The 20,531-nt window shown below is 46.2% G+C and overlaps 1 protein-coding gene across 2 annotated transcripts in view; it reads left to right on the top strand.

Moving 5' to 3' along the window:
• The window catches only part of SPOCK1 (SPARC (osteonectin), cwcv and kazal like domains proteoglycan 1), a 461,772-nt gene that overhangs the window by 426,018 nt on the left and 15,223 nt on the right, over positions 1–20,531 (top strand). For both annotated transcript variants that reach the window (XM_039836105.1, XM_039836104.1), the window contains 2 exons: positions 15,457–15,573; positions 19,045–19,266. In XM_039836105.1, the coding sequence (XP_039692039.1) occupies positions 15,457–15,573; positions 19,045–19,266 (339 nt within the window). The remainder of the gene's footprint in view (positions 1–15,456; positions 15,574–19,044; positions 19,267–20,531) is intronic.

Raw genomic sequence — 20,531 nt, 5'->3', positions numbered from 1 at the left:
TGTGTTGTGTTGTGTTGTGTTGTGTTGTGTTTGGAAAGAAGCTAGGGAGGAAGGGGACATATCAAGTCCCAGAGACCAGCATGACTTCTGCATGGCCAAGATGCTCCTTCCCTGGCTTTTCCTCTGCATTTTCTGGCATTGGGAACCGCTTTCCAAATGATGAGAATGCAGGACACAGCAGGACAGACGTGACTGTGGCTGTGACCTGAACGTGGCTCCCAGCTTCACCATTTATTAGCTTGATGGAGAAATGTGATGTAAAGAGTGGGTGTGATGATGCTGTGAGATCATGCTTATGTATACAGCACCTGTCATATAATAAGCACTTAGTGGCAGCCAGGAAAAAAGTCACTTAACCGCCCTAACTTCACTTTCCACATCAGTAAGATAGAAATAATAATAATGACTCTAACACATTATCACCAGAATTAAATGAAAAAAATAAATAAATAAATAAAAGCTTGGCCAAGTGCTAGCATGGTTCTTGGCAATAGTAGGTATTTAATATGTGGCAGCTCTTGGGATATATTATCACTAGTGGTGCTAGTACTGATGACTGTAACACAGGTTGAGCTGTGCTGGTGCCACCTGTCTCTGATAGCCAACAGCTGGCCGTGTAAGCCCTGTGAATTAGAGGCCTCCTGGTTACCATGCCTGCAGACAAGTGCCGTCTCCCCGGGATCTGCAGACTGGAGACTCTCAAGACCAATGCTCTAACCTGATCTATGAGTTCTAAAGTCCACAGTCCTGGCTCGTAAGGATGCCCTTGTGAAGTGATACTTAGAACTCCATTTTCAGTACAGTTCCTTGCTGATGATGTATTAGAAGGGACTGAGGCAACAAGTCTTCGTGGAGAATGGAAAAGCTATGTAATAGTTTGCAGGGATGCTTTAACTATTGCAATGTTTTTTGAGATCAAGGTAGACCTAGAATTCTGTCTATAGTGCCAAGGAGAAAAACATGCTGGGGAATTCGGTGAAGCCTGAGGAGTCACAGTGGAATTGAGTTTGAAGGGATGAGGTTATACCATGAATTCAATCTCAAGGCATGTTATGGGCTATAATTCTTTGAAGTCCTTAGAGGTGCCTTAACACCACTTAAAATTAGACCTATTCAAATTCTGTTTATGCCCCATCTCGTGGTCCATGTTGTGAACCATTACTTTCCATTTGTATCTGAGTTCAACTCTTCTACAAACCGATAATTCAGTTTTCCTTTCAGAATGACTCTATTGCACTAAAGTTTCCTGGCAAGGCACCTTTGTTTTCTTCAATGTTCTGAAGTGTGAAGTCTACATAATTTGCTAAATGCATCATGTTTACATATGCATAAGCCAGTTACTTCCAAATCACCACCTCCTGCCTGCACTGTCAGCTGAATGCTTAAAGAAAATGAAGCTTAATTTTTTGTAAGCAGTGTTCCATGGTTTCCAAATAAACTTGCAGAGACACAGATAAACTAAATTACTTAGTGGTAACTATCCAGACAGGGATGAAAAGCCAGTGCTGAGACAAGCCAGGTGTGTGGAAAGAAACATGAAAATGAGATCTGAGGGGCCCCTGGCCGCCACCAGGCTGACTGAGGTGTTAGCAGGAGGGCTAGCACCAATATGTAAGCCCGTGGGTCTGCTTTCAGCCTATGGAACTCTGAACTCAAGGGCCGCCAGGCTTTCTGGTTATTCCTTTTCTTGAGCTGCGGAGTCAGTGTGATGTCTGGGGTCAGAGAATGAGGCCATCTTTCCCATAAGCAAATCAGCATGGGTGGAGTGAGGTGCATCGGCTGGAGCCATTTGGCTCTGGCTTTAAATACCGCATTTGGCATTTCGATGACTTATAAATTGGAGGTGAGAATGGGCAAGACTCCTAACCTCTCTAGACCTTGGTGTTCTCAAATGTAGAGGTGATAGGACCTCCCCTCAGGCATGTCACTGAGACCGTGAGTCTCTCTAGTCAGCGTCATAGAGTCAGCACACGTCTATTTCTCCCTGCCTCTGCCCCCACCCACGTCCAGTCTCCTTTTGGCTGGAAGTTGTCTTGGCTCTGATTATAACTCTCCCCCTCACCCTCAAAGGCACACACCAGCCACTTTCTTATATGTTACCTGTTTGTCATGTTTATTCTTGGTGCGTTTATGGTGGTGGGAACAGTGTTTTCACTTAGCTCAAAGTATTCATATTTGCTTTGTGCCTCTGCAAACACATATCAGCTCCTACTTTTAACCAGACACTCTGCCAGAACCAGGGGTAAGTGCAAATGTGACTGCTGCAGAATCCTTGTTGCATTGGCTCTCAGGGTCCAGAAGGGCAACAGGTTGTGACATAGCACAAAAAAGTGGAACTGCAAGTAGAGGGTCCCTGGGGACATCCCGGAGGTCAGTGGAATTTGCCTGGGTGAGAGGATTCAACAGATGGACACATTTGAACCGAGCGTTGGTTCTCCAGGAAAGAGCATTCAGGAAGAGAAAACAGCTGAGGTCTTCATCATTAAAATTCCACCAGCTCTGTGGAGGGAAAACGTTCTCCTTTTACAAATAAGGAGAGGAGAGGGCGAGCACCAGGCCAGGGCTATGTCTTAATCATCTCTGCATCCCCCAGAGTGCCTGACTCAGGGAGTGCTGGAATTAGATTTAGACCTGCCCAAGGTCATGGGACAGGATGGGGAACAGCACACAGACTGTGTTGATTAAAAAATCCCCGCGTTTAGGGATTATTTTTCCCCTTTGGGTTGGAAAGAAAAATGTTAGCATGTGGCATTCGAACTGATGGATGGGTGCAAACTGTCTGAGTTAGACAGCTAACAGGTCTCTTGAGGTGGTATCACTGGAGTATTTCCCACTTTGGGGCTACTGCCTTGCATTGCATTTGTTCATTCATTTGTTCATTTATTGATTTATTCAGCAAACCTCCTCTGGCCACTTTGCTGTTTCAGGCCTTGAGCTCAGTGCCGAGGGGACAACTGAGTGAGTGGGACACAGGGTCCTGTGCTGAGGGAGCGTGTGGTTTAGTGGGCAGACAGGTAAGGAAACAGACTACTTTTTTGAAGAGAGGCATCCATTCACATCACAACCAAAAAGGAATACAGGAATTCTTCCTCCTAGTCTTGTCTGCAATCTTTCCAGCTTCTACCTCTGCACAAAACAGAAGCCGTTATTGATTTTATGCATACCCTGGAAGGGGTTCTTGATGAACATAGAAGTAAACACAAATACAGATTGTTTCTCCCCATTTAACACAGATAGTTGCACGTGATACATACTGTTCTGCACTTCACTTTATTTTTTTTCCTTAATATATCTTGGAGATCCTTACATATCATCCAATAGCTGTACAGTTTTCTACCGTATGGATGTACTATAATTGATTTAACCACGGACATGTGAATTATTTCCAGCCTTTTGCTATTTCAAATAATGCTGTAATGGATAGCCCTACATATGTTACTTCAAATGTGTGTGTGTGCATTTCATAGATTATAGTTCCAAAGTGGAATTTTGGAGTCAAAATATCTAGCAACCTTTCTGAATCACTTTGCCGTTTTGTCTCTTGTAATCTATATGGAGTTAGGTTTTCTGTATTATTTATTCTGTATTATTCATTCTTCAAAGGTAGCTCAGATGGATATAAAGGCCTTGGTTCGATTTTCTTTTCTTGACTATCTTATAGACATTGTTCTACTGGATTCTGGCTTCGAATATTGCTGTTTCGAAGTCTGAGGGCAGCCTTATTTCTTTTTTCTCTCATAAGTTACTTGGCTATCTTTTCTGCTGCTCTGTCAATATTTCTTTATTTTAAAATCCAGTAACTTCATTGGGACAGCTCTCAGTATGGACCATTCTAGGCTGATTTTCCCTGACTAATGCTGTGTCTTCTCACTATGTTCATTCACCTCTTCTTTTATTTTGGGAATAGTTTAATGAATTATATTTTAAATATATGTCCTGTTCCAATGTTTTCTTTCTTCAGTTTTGCACATGTAGGAATTCCTTTGCCTCTTCTCTGTGGCCATGATTTACTCTCTTATTCTTCGTAATCCCTTCTTTATTTCCTCTTCATGGTGTTCGCTCATTTTTGGCATCCTTCTGTCTTACTGAGTTTCCACAGTGTCTGTTCTCCTTTATGCTTCTTCCAGTTTGGCTTCATTTTAATGATGATTTGGGGTTTTCTTTGTACTCCTTTTTTGGGACTTAAATGCTCACATACCATCTCCTCTGTTGTCTCTTCATCTCTTCTCTGGAGTCTTGTGTACCATTTTTTCTTCAAATGTGATTGTTTAATTTTAATTCATGGTGTTACACTCGATCCACATTTTCCCATTTTCCCTTTTTCTGTGTTCTGTGGTTAAGTCTTGCTTCTCTATTCACAGTTTTTCATATGGATGTGCGTGTGTGTGCATGTGTATATGAGTCAGTTAGACCTCACTGGTCTACCTATTCAAAAGGGAGTCTTGTAGATGGAAGGGGAGGAGCCTGTGTCTAGCTCTGTTGACTTCACAATCCAAAAGCACTCTGCTTCGGTGTGTCACCAGTGACAGATGGCTTCCTGCTAAAATGGCTGCTCTGTGTCATCATCTTTTCTGTTTCTGTGAAACAGATCAGGCCCAAGAAGGTTCCTCTCTTCAGCTGTGCTCGCCCTGTCTCCAGGCCCCTTGCTATAGGAAGAGCAATTCTGTGGGCATTTTCTGAGCCCTGCTGGCCCGAGGCCACTTCGCTCTTTCTCCTCTCGTCGTTTGCTTCCTGCTCAGCATCTGCTTGACCTGCGCCATCCTTTCCTCCAGATCTCTTAGTTCTTGCTGAACAGGAAATGTTGGTCTGTCACTTCAGGAAGAGCCCTTTGCCCATCTGAAATGTATTTTTGATTTTTTTTTTTTATTGGCCTATGTGGACATTGCCTCCTGTCTGGGTTGCTTCTGCTGTATTGTTCAAAGCTGAGAGTATATCTCTCTTCTAAAGGTTTTACTGAAAATGGAATGTGATTTTTATGATTTTTTTTTTCTGTTAACACTGTTGATTATATATGATATTTAGTATGGAAAAGGGAAATTGCTAGCTATGTCATGCTACCTTGTTAGATATTAGCTCTCTAAACAGGCAATTTTGATCAAATATAGTAGTGTTTCTAGAAGGAGAAATAATAACTACTATTTCATCTTTGTGTCAGTCACAAGTTTCTCTCTGAGCCCAGAGGACCTCTCTCGGGGCCTGGATGCCTTCTTCTCATGTCAGATTACTATACCTATCCACGCCCTAAGGCTTCCAGGGCAGAGACAAATTTAGAGTGAGTCGCATGACCTCAAGGGTGAGAAGAATAATGAGTCAAACACTGAACCAGGATTTGGAATAGTTTAAGATATCTTTTATGGTTTCAGATGGCACTTCTTCCTTAGATCCTGCTTTATTTTTCCGGATCTTCCATTGATTTTTCCTGCCTCCTCCTGGAAGCCTTCCCTGACTATCATCAGCCACTTGAGCTCATACGTTAATGAAAGCATGAAAGTGAAGTGGCCAAGCTGTGTCTGCTCCAGGAATCTCCACGACCATTCTGTTCTGGCCTTAGTTCCAACTGGGAATTTTTAACTCCAGCCTCTACCATCTTATCCTAGACTACAGCACCTCTGGAGGTACTGCTGGGCCTTAACCACAAGAAGAGTGTGGAGCTACTATCCTTGCAATCAGTCCATATAACTATGTCACCATCCACTCTCGACCAGGAGGAGGAGTGATGGAGAGGAGCTAGGAGGAGCTCTTGGTTCTCTGCATTTGGCCTAAATCTACTCCTGGTCCCCCACCTAATCTGTGAGTGAAAGTATGCCAATGTCCTCCTCTCGCCCCCAAATTAAAGAGACAATCTTAGGTTCCATACATCCTAGGTCGTCAGGATCAGATCTCAGATCCCAAGCTTGGCATTCATGGTCCTCCATCAATCCCGTGGCTTTCTGCCCCAATATATAACAATATATTTATTTCCGATGTTTAAAGGTAAGAACATATCTGCATATATTGATTCTTCGGGTATTAAAAAACATAGAAACTTAAATTACATTTAATAACGCTCAGATTTGGATGTTGAATTTGAGCAGATTAAACTGGATGCAAATTGCCAATTAGGAATGGAGATTCATCTTATATGTACCCTAAAAATATTTTTGTCACTATATCTTGCAGATACAGGCATATGTATCAGTCCTGGAACAGTCAGTGCTTGCTAGTCAGAAGACAGACCTTGGGATGTACATAAGCATGTATAGTGCAATATATTGAATATTTTAAACAAATATACAGTTGATTATATATGCATTCACACATGTATTTATATATATTTGACTTTAATGTTTATGATTTAGAATTAGATCTAATCATGCTAAAGTTGGTGTGTTTAATTGAAGCAGAGCTGATCGTAAGTACAAATCAGCTTTAAATACCAAACAGTCGCTTCATTCAAATTGACTTCCTCATTATTTCTAAGACCTGCCTAGAATGTCTTCTCCTTTTCTAAGTCATCCCGGCACGTGAGCCTTAGCTCAGGTCCTGCCTCCTCCTCCTCCTGGAAGCCTTTCCTGATTGTCATCAGCTACTTCAGCTCAAACATTAACAAAATAGAATGCCTGCTTGCTTCTCTGCAGGGGGTGGGGGATGATGACCCCACACAGGGATCCACCATCAGCAGCCCAGCCTCGTTCCCAGGGCTCTGGCCACCCGCAAGTGCTCTCAGTAGCCTGGGTGGAACCTGTATCCCAACCTGGTCCCCAGGCTCCTGCCATTGAGAAAAGCAGTTGTAATTTCACCAGTTTAGTCTCTATTACTTGGGTGCCTAAAAAATCTGACTGGCCATGAAACTCTTTCTGTTAGACTGCTGATCATGGCGCCATCTTCTCTGGAACATTATTCCAGGTTTCCCACGTAGGCAAAGGCATCTGCCTTGGAGACACAGCCTTGGAGGCTGGTCAGTTCTAACTGATATTTTATATACACGACCATTTTTTTTTTTTTTTAACCCTGGAGTGTTAAAAAGGCTGTGGATGTTAACAGAAGCTTCAAAAGCTTATTTCATGTAGCTAACCTTCCAGCTCTAGATTATTCAGGGGGAACAGGTGTTACCCCACTGATGCACACTTACAAAGGTTGTGCAGGTGCCCGGCGTATTTCTTTTTCCAGATGAAGGATTAACACCGGAATCAAGGGAAACATTAAAGTCCCTTCAAATCAGGTTACTAAGAATAGTCTTAATGGGTTTAATAGGGAAGTTTATACATCTTCACTTGTAGGTTGTAGCGTTAATTAGTTTAACGCTACATCTTCCTCCAAGTTTAATGTCAGTATTTTAAGCTCTTTCGAAGATTGCTTTTTAAGAGGGACTTTATCAGCAAGCTCCTGAATAAAGGGGCCCTAATTCCTTTGCTCATGTCTGTTTTTACATAAAATGACACATTCTCTAAGCCTAAGAGAACATGCATATATATTGATGTTTTAGGCACTAAAAAGTGAAAAAACAGAATTACATATAATTGAATTTGAGCAGGCATTACCTGGCTCAAATTTCTGCCGGATGATCTCCAATGAGAAATGAGGGGTCACCTTCTATATTGTTTAAAAATCCCTTCAGGAAGCCCCAGTTGCATTTTCTGCCACTAACACTGTGCATGGCTGAGAGTTTATTATCTGTTAGTCTCTCCAGGGTGGCCTACCAGCTCCTGAAGCTCCTCAGAGAAGGTGGTAGCTGCCTGTTGGTTTTTGAAAGCTCAGTTGTAACAATAAATCATCATAAGCCCATGAGGTCGATATTGTCATTATCCCCATTTTACAGATGAAAAAACAGGCTTAGAGAAGAGCAGTGACTTATGCGGAAAACAGCTTGTACACTTGGGAGGTGGTGCTCAACCCAGGGCTGTCAGACCTGCAGCCGAGACTCCTAACCGCAGCACCGTCTGTGTTCAGGGGAGCGAGCGTGGTCCTGACAGCACACTCGCGTGCACGATCTTGTATCTATCTTGTGGAAGAGACTCTCAGCCCGCGATGGGGACTGGGCGGAAGTGCACGCGCAGGCACTTGGGGCTGTCTGTGTGTGCTGATCAGGGAATCTCACATTAGGAGACTTGGCTTTGATATGTTTTGGCACTTAACCATCTGTAGACCTTGGAGATGTCACCTAACCTCTGAATCCTGTCTTACTGGTTGGCTTCAGGCGGTCGTCTTATGTGAAAATACCATCTGCATGATCTTGACGTCTATACTTTTCCATTTAGTGGGTCACAGGCTGCCCTGTGTCCACAAACACAGATAGGGAGAACCCACAGCTCCCGAGCGGTGAGCACCTAAGTCCATTCTAGTCCAATCCTCCCCATGATGCTACCAGCTAGTTCTGTTACCACCCTCCTTCCGCAAATGAGGAAACGGGATGGAAAAGTCACGTGTCCAGTCTCAGCTGGCATGGCAAGGCTGGCACTTGAGCTCAGCTCTTTCTCCTGCCATCCAGGATTCTTTTAAAGCAGAATGTCTGATTACTGGCCCTGGAACACTCTCTGCTAAGCAGACTCCACCGTCACCGATTTGAGTTCCAGCTTAGAAGAGCCCACGTTCGTGCCTCAGGGCGTCGCAGTCTGCGCAGGCTCCAAGGGGATGTGGCCCCACAGTGGGCCTGCGCACATTCCCGACACTGGGGTGCTGCCGCGCGGTAGATAGTCCCTGGCACAGGGGGCCCAGTCTCCCCGGGAGGAGGAGCCACACGTGCCCAAAGGCGACAGGAAACCCTGGTTAGGGCAGCCCAGGAAGGCATCTTGTGTCTGCTCTGCCAGCACCCGGTCTCTGCCCTGAAGGCTTAGCTGGACCTCTTACCGGAGAGGCCGAGAGTAGACACTGAGCGCGTTACCCACTGCTGCTCTGATGGAGTCACTATGCACAGTGGCACCTAGGCCAGAGGAGGGGGCCAGCAGTGGGGCGCCACACCTGAGGCTGCCCGGCCTGCTCCAGAGAGCTCCAGCTCTTTAATTACCTGTGGAGGGCCAGAGCCCTGAGTTAAGCATTAGTGAGGCTGAAGTGGGAGGGAGGGAGGTCTGCGTGGCAGGTGGGCATTCATTTCCTTTGGCTCTTTAGCTGAAGGGCTCCATGAGTTACAAGAATATTCCAGTAATTGGTTCCCTAGCAGAGGTTTACAGATATCCTACGATGCTCGTGTGGCAGATTTGCCATTTTCAAACATCATCTCGGTGTTCAAATGTGGTTTTGGTAAAGACTTGTAAAACACGTGCGCGCGTGCGCACACACACACTTGCTCTCACTTTATTAAACACTACCTCTTTGAATAAATAATTTCTATACTGTCCTCACCTCCACTTTTTATATCATCTCCTAAGCATGTTTTACCCCTCCGATCGTTCCCTTGCCTTCCTCCTTTCTGTCTGACCCTCTGAGAGAGCTCTGCTGCGTCAGTCAGCCCTCACGGTCGGACGTCAAGAAGCGGAGGCCAGCTTGGAAGGCCAGTAGCGCCCTTGGGAGCTCTTTTCAAAGCAGCTCGATTTCCTAGCTCCTGTCTCTTCCCTTCCAAAACCACTGCCCATTTTGAAACTTCAGTAGCTCTTTACTAGCCCTTGGCTTCATCTGAAGGAAAGCAGGGGGGCCAGGGAAGATGGAGTGATGGGGCCCAGGGGATGGGCTGAGCCAGGCCATGGTTACTCATTCAGCTATGAAGCAATCCTCTCTCCCCATCAGTAGCTGATACCCAGGCTGTCCAACTTCCCCACGAGCAAAAACTAATCCGTCAGAACACCCCTCCCCCCTCCCACAACCCCATGGGGGCTGCGATGAGCCTGTAACAACTTTTCTGCCATATGGCACCACACCAGCAGCAGCGCATCCTTCTTCCTCCCACCAGCCTGGTTATTCACGATGCACTCCTGGCTTCGTCTGAATATTCTCTGCATTCCAATCCAGTCTAACTTAAAGCCCCTTGAAGCTCCAGGTCTTAGGTCAAGGGGGGTAGAGGGTTTTCAGGTGGGAAAAGCACTCCCATTCTCTTCTCATGGCTATATACCTTCCATGGAGGCTGTTGGTGCCTTATTTATACTTGCCTATAGCATTTTTGTTCATATTTTTCAGACAGGAAAAGTCTGCTGGGAGAACACCAAATTACCTGGGCCCTCTTTCTGCCTGAGTGAGTGCTGTGCTTTCCTGGGGGAGGGAGCTGCTTTTTGCACATTTTGGAGTAATGTGCAATGGCGCTATACTTTTCCCTAATGAAGCCCCAGTGGCTTCATATGTGATACATGCTTCTGGGAGCGTTAACAGGAAGGCTGAGGGCTGTGCAAAGCCCTTCCGAAGGCCCGCCATTCTCACACCAAAGCTAATGAAGATGAGAGCCCAACCTGCTCCCTCTCCCCGTCTGTCCTCTTAATACTCAGCTTGTGGCTTCACCTGCATAAATTCCTTTCCGTGCAAGGACCCGAGGTTTTGATTTTGCCCAGCCCAGGGTACGGATCAAGTATATTAGTTGCCTCAGTACTGACTCTCGCCAGCCCATGCAAGGAGCCAGTCCAGCACCCAGGGACGGCTCGGCAGGATAACAACCTGGATCCAAACCCCGTCTCTGCCACTTGGTAGCTATTAGACTTTGGGAGTTGGTAACTTCTGTGTTCTTTCATGTTTTCTTTCAATACATATAATCTGAACAGCTAGTATGTATCCATCCTTATGGTTACTAAGAAAGCTTTTCCATCACGGAACTTTTCTGCTTGGGAGAGGGCAGACATATATTGCAACTGGAACCTCTTAGACTTCTGTCCCATCTACAACATAAGAAGAGAGGCTGTTCTTTAAATCTCCTCAGGCTTTTTTGAAAATAGCATGCAATAAAATGTTGGGATATGGGAAGGGGGACATAAATTTATGCCAGTAGCTGTGAGGTATGTTTTACTGTTATTCTCTTGTTGCATAAAATCATGGTATGAGCTGAGCTTTATTATGCCATTTTGAAGATGGACAAATTAAAGTTCACAAAAAGCAGGAGGGTTATTATACTCAGTTAATAAGTATGTGTCGAGAGCATTCTTCATGCCAGGAACCGAGTGCAGAAGATGCTGGCCCCAGTGGCTGAGCCAGACTCAGGCATGTTTACACTGCCGTGACCTAGAGAGGGGGAGATGGGCATGGAGCGAGAAGTTCCGGGTGTGGTGCCGTCCAAGGAGCAAGGCACTGGAAGCACAGAACAAGAAAAACTGACCTAGTTTGAGGGTTTGGGAAGCCTTCTAGGAGGAAGTACCTTTAAAGCAGAGACCTGATGGAGAAATTGGCGTTAGCAAGACAGAGAGCAGGTGTGCTCCAGGCAGAACACTGTGTGGGAAGGACGGTAAGGGTGAATGAAGCATGAGGCCCAGGACAAAAGACTACAGACCAAAGGATGCATGACCCCTGGGACCAGATTCCACAGGTCACATGATGGAGTTTGGACTTGCCTGAAGAGTGGCTGGGAGCCTCTGAAGTAGCTGAGTGGGAAAGTAACTTGATCAAATGTCCATTTTAGACAGATGGCTTTGGTTGCTGAATGAAGAAGAGAATGTGAAGAATAGGAGCAAGCCACGAGACCAGTCAGGACCCTGTTACCATGTGCTGCTGGGAGGGAGCGTGGTGACAGGGTTTGGAAGAAAGGCGGTAGAGATGGCAAAACGCAGGGCAGTTTTGTAGGAATTTGGGACAAGTTTCTTGTGTTTGTCCCGAGGGCGCGAGTACGTGGCAGTACCATTTTCTGAGGACTGAGGAGGCAGAGACTGGAGGTCTGCCAGCACCCCAGCCTCACCGGAGCAGGCTGAGGTCATGTAAGAAAGATGGGGAGTGACTTACAGAAACAAGAAGGCAAATATGAAAGCATCGAGGAATGGGATGCTGGGCAGAAACGGCTGGGAAGATGAGAGCAGGTGAAGGTGAGCCGAAGCCATGGCGGAGGGAAGGAGGGAGCTGATGGAAAGTGAGAGAGCAAAGGGCCGGGGGCCGCTTCTCGCTCGGGAAGGCAGTGTGGTGGCAACGGGGCTCAGGTCCCGGCCTTCACGAGTGAACCAAACCCTCTCCCATGATAGCACCATCTTTTCCTCCAAAGAGTCCAATACCGGTGGCCTGAGCGCCTGCTTCTCTCACCAGGAGGAGTGGACAGACCACCAGACTCTCTAGTCCAGAAATTCCAGGGACTGGCCCGCCTCCGGGCAGAGTGCAAGCGTGGCAGGTGGATGTGGTTTTTTATGGTTTTCTCCCCACAAAAATTACTTTTCCTCAGGAAGGAACTGAGCGTGTGGGATGTAACCTTTGGGTCCCCTTTCTGAAAGCATTAATCCTTTGTCGGGGGCTGTGACAGGCATCTTAAAAGACGAGCATTTTTCTCCCATTGCCAGTCTGTCTGTTGTGGCTAGAATACCAAATCTGAACAAACAGCTCTCTCCAGGCTGTCGTCTTTGTGTTTTTCTCTGGGATGGCTCTCGCTCCAGGCAGGCTGTGCCTGACTCTCATAAGGACCATTCGGTTGAGGACGCAGTGAGTGAACAGGGCCAGCGCCTCCCATATCCACTTTGACTTTTTGATCTTTTTCTGCCCGTGCCAGTGGCGTCCCACTGCGACTTCTCCCCGACTGACAGATTTGCTCTTCCTGGGTTCCAGTGCCCGATCCCATCACCATCAAAAGCCCGTGTACTTGGGAAAGCCTGTGGGAAAGGCAGCAGTCTTCTAAAGATACAGATTACCTGCACATCTGTTTGGCTTTAGTTAAACATGACTGACTAATTTATCCTGCAGTGTGACATGAGGATCCATTTCCGTTGCAAGTTGACTTGGCAATTTTCTCTGCTTAGGGAGTGTTTCGAATGGATGGTGTGCATGGCAAATGAGAAGAAATAGATGCTATTAATTTTTCACTTTTGAGTGTGAGGTTAGCTGTAGAGTCCACATCACATTTCCTCAGAGAAATAGACCACATCCTCTCCTGTTTAGAGCTGGGCAGCATCTGAAAAGTTGGAGATGTGAGCACTGTCCTCCAGAGGTGCCAGGACCTGCCCCTAAGGCCGGTCCCGGTACCCGGGCAAAGCCGATGACTCCTTCCCCTCTCGTCTGTGTGCGTGGCTCAGCATCACGCTGGTTCTGGACTTGCGTGGGCTTGTGATCTCCTTCCTCGGTTTGTCTTCAAAGACTGAAGGGAAGGGACAGAGACACGACCTTGAAGTCTGGACGTCACGACGAACCTCCGAAAGCCAGAAATCCCCAAGGGGTGGCTAACATCATCTCACGCTGTCCCATACGATGGTCTGCTGTGACGGAAATATTCTTTATCTGTGCTGTCCTATGAGTCCCTAGCCACATGTGACCATGGAGCATGTGGAATGGGGTGGGTACAACTGAGGAACTAAATTTTAACATATTTAACTTCAAGTAATTTAAATGTAAATAGACACATATGGCTAATGGGGACTGTATTGGTTAGCACAAGTATACATTTTCACCTATTTCCTAGGTGGCCAAAGCCAGTTTTGTTTAGGTGCATTTGTCTTACTGGTTTTCTGAATGATGTGGATGTTTGCTCGAAGCTTACCTATAAATCTTCAATTTAAAAATAACAAGAGTAGTGTTAGTAAAAGTCATAGCTAGCACATGCTGAGTAATGACTATATACTGTGTGCTTTGCTAAGTAATTTACATACCTTTTCTAATTTATAGTCACATAGTGATATCTTGAGATCACAGGTGAGGAAACTGAGGCAGCGAGAGGTTGACTTGTGCGAGTCCCACAGCCAGTAAAGCTGGGCTTTATCCCAGGCAGTACGGGCCCAGAGCTGTTCCACTCTGCTGCCTGTCAAGTCAGTTCTCAGAGTCATTTCCTGGCTGGTGTTTTGATAGTCACGTCCTGGTTGTTGAAAGCAAAGCAGTCTTGGGGTCATTAGTGGCTTGGGTCTGAACAGTGGCCACGTAGTCGCTCCATGCTTTGCAGAGTGTAGGTCTGGATCCTGGCTGGAATGAAGGCAGCAGTTCCAAAGAGAGCACTGAGCTTGCACTGAACCCGCCTGGGTCTGCTCACCTCCCTCAGATGGAGGGTGGGACAGACTTTTCCTGCCTGAGGTCTAGAAAGTTTGGCTCTCTGTTCAACACCAAGCCCCAGGCTAAGAAAAGATGGGCTTGCCTGGAAGCAGACTCTGATGGTCAGGATGAAGGGAGGGTCTGTGTGACATCAGTTTCTTCTGGAGATGATTCCACCATTTGCAAAGCAGATGGGGGCTTATCGCCTCGATTCAGGGAGAGCCTGCAGTCACCGAAGGCTGAGTTGGAGTTGTGGCGTGACTGTCTACTCATTCACCGTTACCCCCGTGTCTGCCAGTGAGAGCCTGGGGTGTTCACTGGGCTCTCTCTGTGCTGGTAGATTTCGGCCTTAACCTGTGTCCCATCAGCGGCAGGAGACATTCAGAACTTGTCTGGCTCTGCAGCGTAACATTGTTTTTGCTTGGTTTCTTCGCAGCCTGTCTCCTGTAGCTTTTGACTTTGGGAAAAGTGACAGTTGTGGGGTTCACTTACGGGGATTTTGGCCCCTTCAATCTTTAATTTCTGTCTCTCCACCTACTAAAGTTCACTAAATCCCTTGCGGGTTTTCCTGTCTCTTGTCAAGATTCTCAGTACCCAGAATTAGGGTAAGTCAGGGAGACGGGGAAAGTAAGCTTCTTCTCTGCACCATTGTCCCTTCTCTGGGATTTGTTCCCTCGAGCTTTATCTCAGCACTCTGTGCGACCTTCAGGTAGCCTGCAGCCCTCTCCCCATCCAGCAGATTTCTCCTTGTTCTTAGGATGTACCCTTTTGGCCCCAGTTACTGTCCTACCTAAAAGGCGAACTGGGTAGCTATAGATGGGCTGCAAATAGAAAGACTCTTATATGGAGAAGGCATCCATCTATCTATCTGGAAAAATCAAGTCAGTCTGTCAAAACACCGGCAAAATACCCCATATCCACAAATCCAAACCTTGGGCTAAAACAGGATTGAGAGTCTGCTATTGTTGGGAGCCTTTGGTGTCCCAGGCGCCTCTCCCTAAGAGCATTAGCTATTCCTGAGTGTTAATCTCTTGGCATGAGTTTAGTGAAAATGTAATCTTCTCTGGCAAACTGCAACAGCAAGTTTTATCAGGTTAGCAAGAGGCATCCGTGACGGCCTTTGAGGCTGATGCACAACTGTGAGACCATGACAACTTACTTTAGCAGCTCAGAGGCAGGCCAAAGTCAGTTCTGAACAATGCTGCCTGCCCTGGGAGTCAGGGCTCTCTTTGTCAACGTTTCTTACCTGTGATAGCAGCATCTTTGGGGGGTTTTCCAAGTTGGGGTAAGGAGTTATATCGTGGCTGGGCAGGGAGGTTTGTGTAGGCATGGCTTTGTTGGTGGCACCGCATGGTGAGGGCACAGAGCTCATAACAGGAGACCACCGTGGACTCACCGATTCTCACCTTTGCTTTCCTCCAGCCTGCACGGACAAGGAGCTGAGGAGCCTCGCTTCCCGGCTGAAAGACTGGTTTGGAGCCCTTCATGAGGATGCAAACAGGGTCATCAAGCCCACCAGCCCTGATGCAGCCCAAGGCAGTGAGACCACTTTCCTCTTACTCATTCATTTTACTTTAAATTCCACATTTTCTCAGTTACGAGACATCATAGATTTAGCAGTAGCATTTTGGGGTGAGCAAAGAGACACTACATTAAATATATACACTGACTTAAAATATGTCCCGATTTCAGAAATATCAAATTACAGAGGAGGGGAAAATAAATGCCTTAGAATCAAGACAATAGAATATGTTTTACATGTTTTGATCCAGCTGTGCCGACGTTTGACTGTGCAGGTGGTCAGCACCCCTAACCGCCCCTCATTGTTCAAGGATCAACTGTATTTTTAAAAGTCTAGTTGCAAATTATATGTTTAGTATAGATATCTTGGAAAATACATATAAAATATATATAATTTTTTTTTAAATCTATAAACCCACCATTTTAACAACTGTTAATCTCGTTGTGGTATATACTTTTTTCCTTCTCAAAAAAAAAAAAAAGTGTGGGTGTGTGTACTGTTTTATGACCTTTTATCATTTTGCAATATTCTGTGACTATGTCGTTGAGTATATTCTGCTTTGTAATAGCTACAGAGACTCTCAATTTATGGATATAACCTAATTTATGTAAACCGACCTTTATTTTGGAGCAACGAAATTGTTCCATAGCAAACACTGAGACTCCCACACGGATGTCCGCCTCCCCCATGAACTGGCAGAGACCACACTCAGAGCCTCTTCATAAGCTGGAGAGAGCTCAGAATGGGTCCTCATCTCTGCACTTTGATGGAGTCTCTCGTTGCCTTTAATGGAAAGTGATTAGGGGAGGCTGCCCCACACTGTGGCCTGGCAGCACAGAATGGGTGACTCGGCAAGGCAGTTCTTCAAGTATGGGGAGCTCGGGGGCTGCTAGGATCTACAGTTTAACCTGCACCAGGTCTCTGGCCCAAATAGGAATGATCTCCTTAATCTGGGGTTATTCTCTGCTGCTCATAGCTACGGACACTAGTAGAGACGATTGATCTAGGGGACAATTCTTTCACAAGTTTGGATCTTCTACCTTAAGGGAAAGATAGTATTTGTGTTCCAGAATCTAAGTGTCTAAAGAATGGTTCTTGGTAGTTCCTGTGGGGAAGGAGAAGTAAGGAGTTTCTTTTTATTTCGGCTGGGGACGCCTTGGGAGTCTGTGAACAATTAATTCACAGATGGTCTAGAGAGGCTTTTCCCAGGATCCTCCAGGAGCAGCTGGGCCCGGGGATCTCTGACCAGCCATTCAACAAAGAGCAGGCTGGTGTGTGGAGAGCTGCTTCTTGTGGCCTCCAGTCCCAAGGGACTCCTGCAGAAAGCTAGGGAGCCCGCCAAAGACCTGTCCTTGGCCAGAAGCAGACGGAGTCCCCAGAGAGGCTGGTTTGCTGTCCTGAAGCAACTGGAGTAAAGGGGATAAAAAGGAATGACACTTAGTTAGTCCACAAGGCCAGAGGAGAGAGAGTGTTTGTCAGTTCAGGAGTTCTGAAGGGGGAACCAGGGAACCCTACAAGTCCCACATGCTTGGGGCCAGTCAGAAGAACCACTGTTTCCTCCTCCTCCCCTACACATCAGATGCAGGTGCCTCTTTCCTGGAACCTTCCAAATGGATATGCAGTGGACTTGACCTTTAGACTACTGCCCAGCGAGCTTGGCACTTCTTTTTGGTGGTCAGCAGTAAGCTCCTCTTTCCAATGTATCAAAATGTTAACACCCTATAAAATTGATGCATGTGACATAAAATATTCTGTACAAAAAGTGTGGAGCCATTTAGTGCCAGAGTAAATTATCTTCCTTTACTTAGCCCCTGAGGACATCATCGAGAGTGTTCAATCATGACCTTCAATCAAAGAAGAGACCACATTATGTTCCCACAGTCTCTGTTCTTGAAAAAGGGGATGTTCTAAGATAGTGAAAGGAATATATTTAAACGTGGAAAGATTGTTATGTTTGACGGGGTAATTTGTAATAGCTAGAAAACTCTCGACAAATACTTTTAGGGAGCAGCCACTATGTGCCTGTCCTGGCCGAGGCTACTGAAGGAAATGGCGCAGTGTGTGCCTGGAGTCCAGGGCTGAGAGTCTAACAGGCCTTTCGATCGCCCAAAGCACGGGGCTCTGCCAGAGCTCAGTGAGGGAGGCCGTCTACTTGACGGTTAAGACCCCTTGGGAAGACAGCTTTAAAAAGGGTAGGCGCACGTTGCTATACCTTATATTCCTCTGACTAAGCAGGGGTTCCTGGTACTGCAACCCAATGACCAGGATGTGGGTAGGAACCCCAGGAGTGGGCAGTTGACCCTATCGAGACCCTTAATTACAGTCACCGTAACCTCCTTGCACTCCCCACCCCGCAAAATGGCACCCTAGCCAACTGGAGGTCCTCAGGGCAGGAGGGCCATGTGTCGTGCGAGGCAGAAGCACCTGAGAGTGGAGGGTTGAGAATGCACACTTGGGGTTGGGCCTCCTGGGTCTGGATCCCAGGTCCACACTGTCAGACCCTGAGCAAGTAACCTAAGCCCTGAGTGGAGGATATCGCATCATTTCATAGGACTGTTACAAGGATCCAGTGAGATGATTAAGTATAAAGTGCTTAGGAGAGTGCCTTAAGACAAAAGTAAAACCATCAATTTTCCAGGAAAATAAAGCCAGTCCTAGAAATCCAGCTTGTGGAATAACTTGAAAATGCATGGTGCTCTGGATTCCGAAAGAAATTCAGTTTTAGATTTGGCGCATGCCCTCTCTGGGGTTTGGCTATAGTAGACGCAAGATCCCAAGTGTTAAGCAAAGTGTCGTCATTCGAGTGCATACAGTTTCCATTGTGGAAACAAATAATTCTTTAAGAAAACTACCCCTCCTCCCCACCAGGAAATAAGAAAGAAATTATTGTCTGAGTCAGTCTGGGTCCCGCATCATGTACCTCTGAAGGGGACTGCAGAGGGTAGCATGTGGAACTGAGGCGGGGGCCTGGGGGCCCAGCTTGTTTCCCAGTCGCGGTCAGACTGCTTGGGTTTACCTGTCCTTTGGGGCAGGACCAGTGCTTCCGGACTGCGGTTTCACCTTGCTGCCATCCTTTTTACAACAGTTTCTTTGTTTTGGCTTTTCAAATAATTTTTTTTTCCCCTTAAATATAAAAGCATAGTTTGCGGAATCATCAGTTAGCTCCACAGCTCACTGTATGCTTCCTTTCAGGCATACTCTGTTTTGAACAAGTCCAGTAAATGAAAAAAACCATTATACATCACAGATAAATTAGCAGTGGGGATTTGTTCCCATTAGAACTTATTTTCCTCAAATGCTGACTTATGTTTTTGTGCATTTTAAATTGTTTCACTTAAAAACCGCCACCACCAAGATCATATGCTAGGGGAGTGCCTCCGGGACCAGACCTTTGGTGAGGGGAGGCCGTGGGGGTGGACCCTGGGCCTCCTCTGTGGTCAGGAAAGACCCAGCTTGGCGGCAGCTGACGCATGTCTTTCCCTCGGCAGGGTTTGACACCAGCATCCTGCCCATCTGCAAGGACTCCCTGGGCTGGATGTTCAACAAGTTGGACATGAACTACGACCTCCTGCTTGACCCCTCAGAGATCAATGCCATCTACCTGGATAAGTACGAGCCCTGTATCAAGCCTCTCTTCAACTCCTGTGACTCCTTCAAGGATGGGAAGCTCTCTAACAATGAGTGGTGCTACTGCTTCCAGAAGCCCGGGGGTAAGGTGGGAGAGGGGTGGGGTCCAGAGCCCAGGGCAGAGATGTAGAAGGACCACACACCACCTCCTGGGGAGGCAGGTGGAGACCAGCAGGCAGAAAGACACAGCTAGAGAATAAAGCAGTCACCCTATTTAATGGCAGGCCCAAAGGCTTTTTTCTCCTCTTTTACAATTCCATTGTTAGCATGGTATGTTAGAAAACACAAGAGCATAATCAAAGAGTCTGTTATTTCAGTCTTCCTTTTGGGAAACTCTCTTAACCATATTTTGCCTCAGACTTTTCATCTGTAAAATGGATGTAGAAACATTTGCTACATAATTCCCAAGATCACTGTAATACTGTACAAATGTAAAGTAGCGTAATTCCCATCGCACATGAATTCTCCCCGTTCCCCTTAAACGGACACACTTGTCAGCTTTTCTAGGATAGTATGGATTTATACTGAGTGTCTTAGACAAAGATATTTTGGTTATAAACAAACTCTGGCTAACTGAAGAAAGAGACAAGATTTGAGAAGTAAATGGAAAGAATACAGAGGTATCTCATGTGGCACAAAGTCAGGAGGGTCAGCCTGCAGTTGTGCAGACTAGAGACCAGAAGACTCCAGGATCCAGAGGCAGGAGCTCTGAGCCTTCCTGAGGGGCCCGGGGTCTGGCTTTACTTCCCTTTGTCTCAGCTTCCTGGGGAGGGATGAGCATGTGTGGTGGCCCACAGCTCAGGGCACCAGCAGAGACTGGCTTCCAAGCCCCAGATAAATCTGGTCCAGTGTAAGTCAGGGCTCCAGGGTAGCACTGGTTAGGCCTGGCTGTCAGAACCCACCTCCAGGAAAGGAAGGTAGCTACTATCATTAAAGCATTTAAATTGTCTGTGTGTGTATGCACGTTCAGACAACACAAACAGCAGAAAACGTAGGCCTCACAGAAGGGCACTCAGTGCAAAGTAGGAATGTCTGTATGTTTGTAGGATTATAAGATACATTCCTAAAAGCGGAATTGCTGGTCAAAAGGGCATGTGCATTTTCAAATTTGAGCACTGTTTCCAATTTGCCCTCCAAAGAGGTTGTAACAATTTTTAGTCTCATGAAAAATATACAAGAATACCTATTTTCCCATGGTTTTGTCGAACTTTGTGGAGTTCCAAATTGAGGGAAATTATATTTCCTTATAGGCTTCATTTCATTTTCTCTTATGATGTAGCTTGAGCATTTTTGAGACACTCTTGAGTTCCCTTTTCCTTGACATGTCTAGTTTTCATACACTTTTTTC

This window comes from Pteropus medius, unplaced genomic scaffold (assembly GCF_902729225.1).
Source record: "Pteropus medius unplaced genomic scaffold, Ma_sr-lr_union100, whole genome shotgun sequence".
Lineage (NCBI taxonomy): Eukaryota > Metazoa > Chordata > Mammalia > Chiroptera > Pteropodidae > Pteropus > Pteropus medius.
This window is presented reverse-complemented; position numbering and strand designations above follow the sequence as displayed.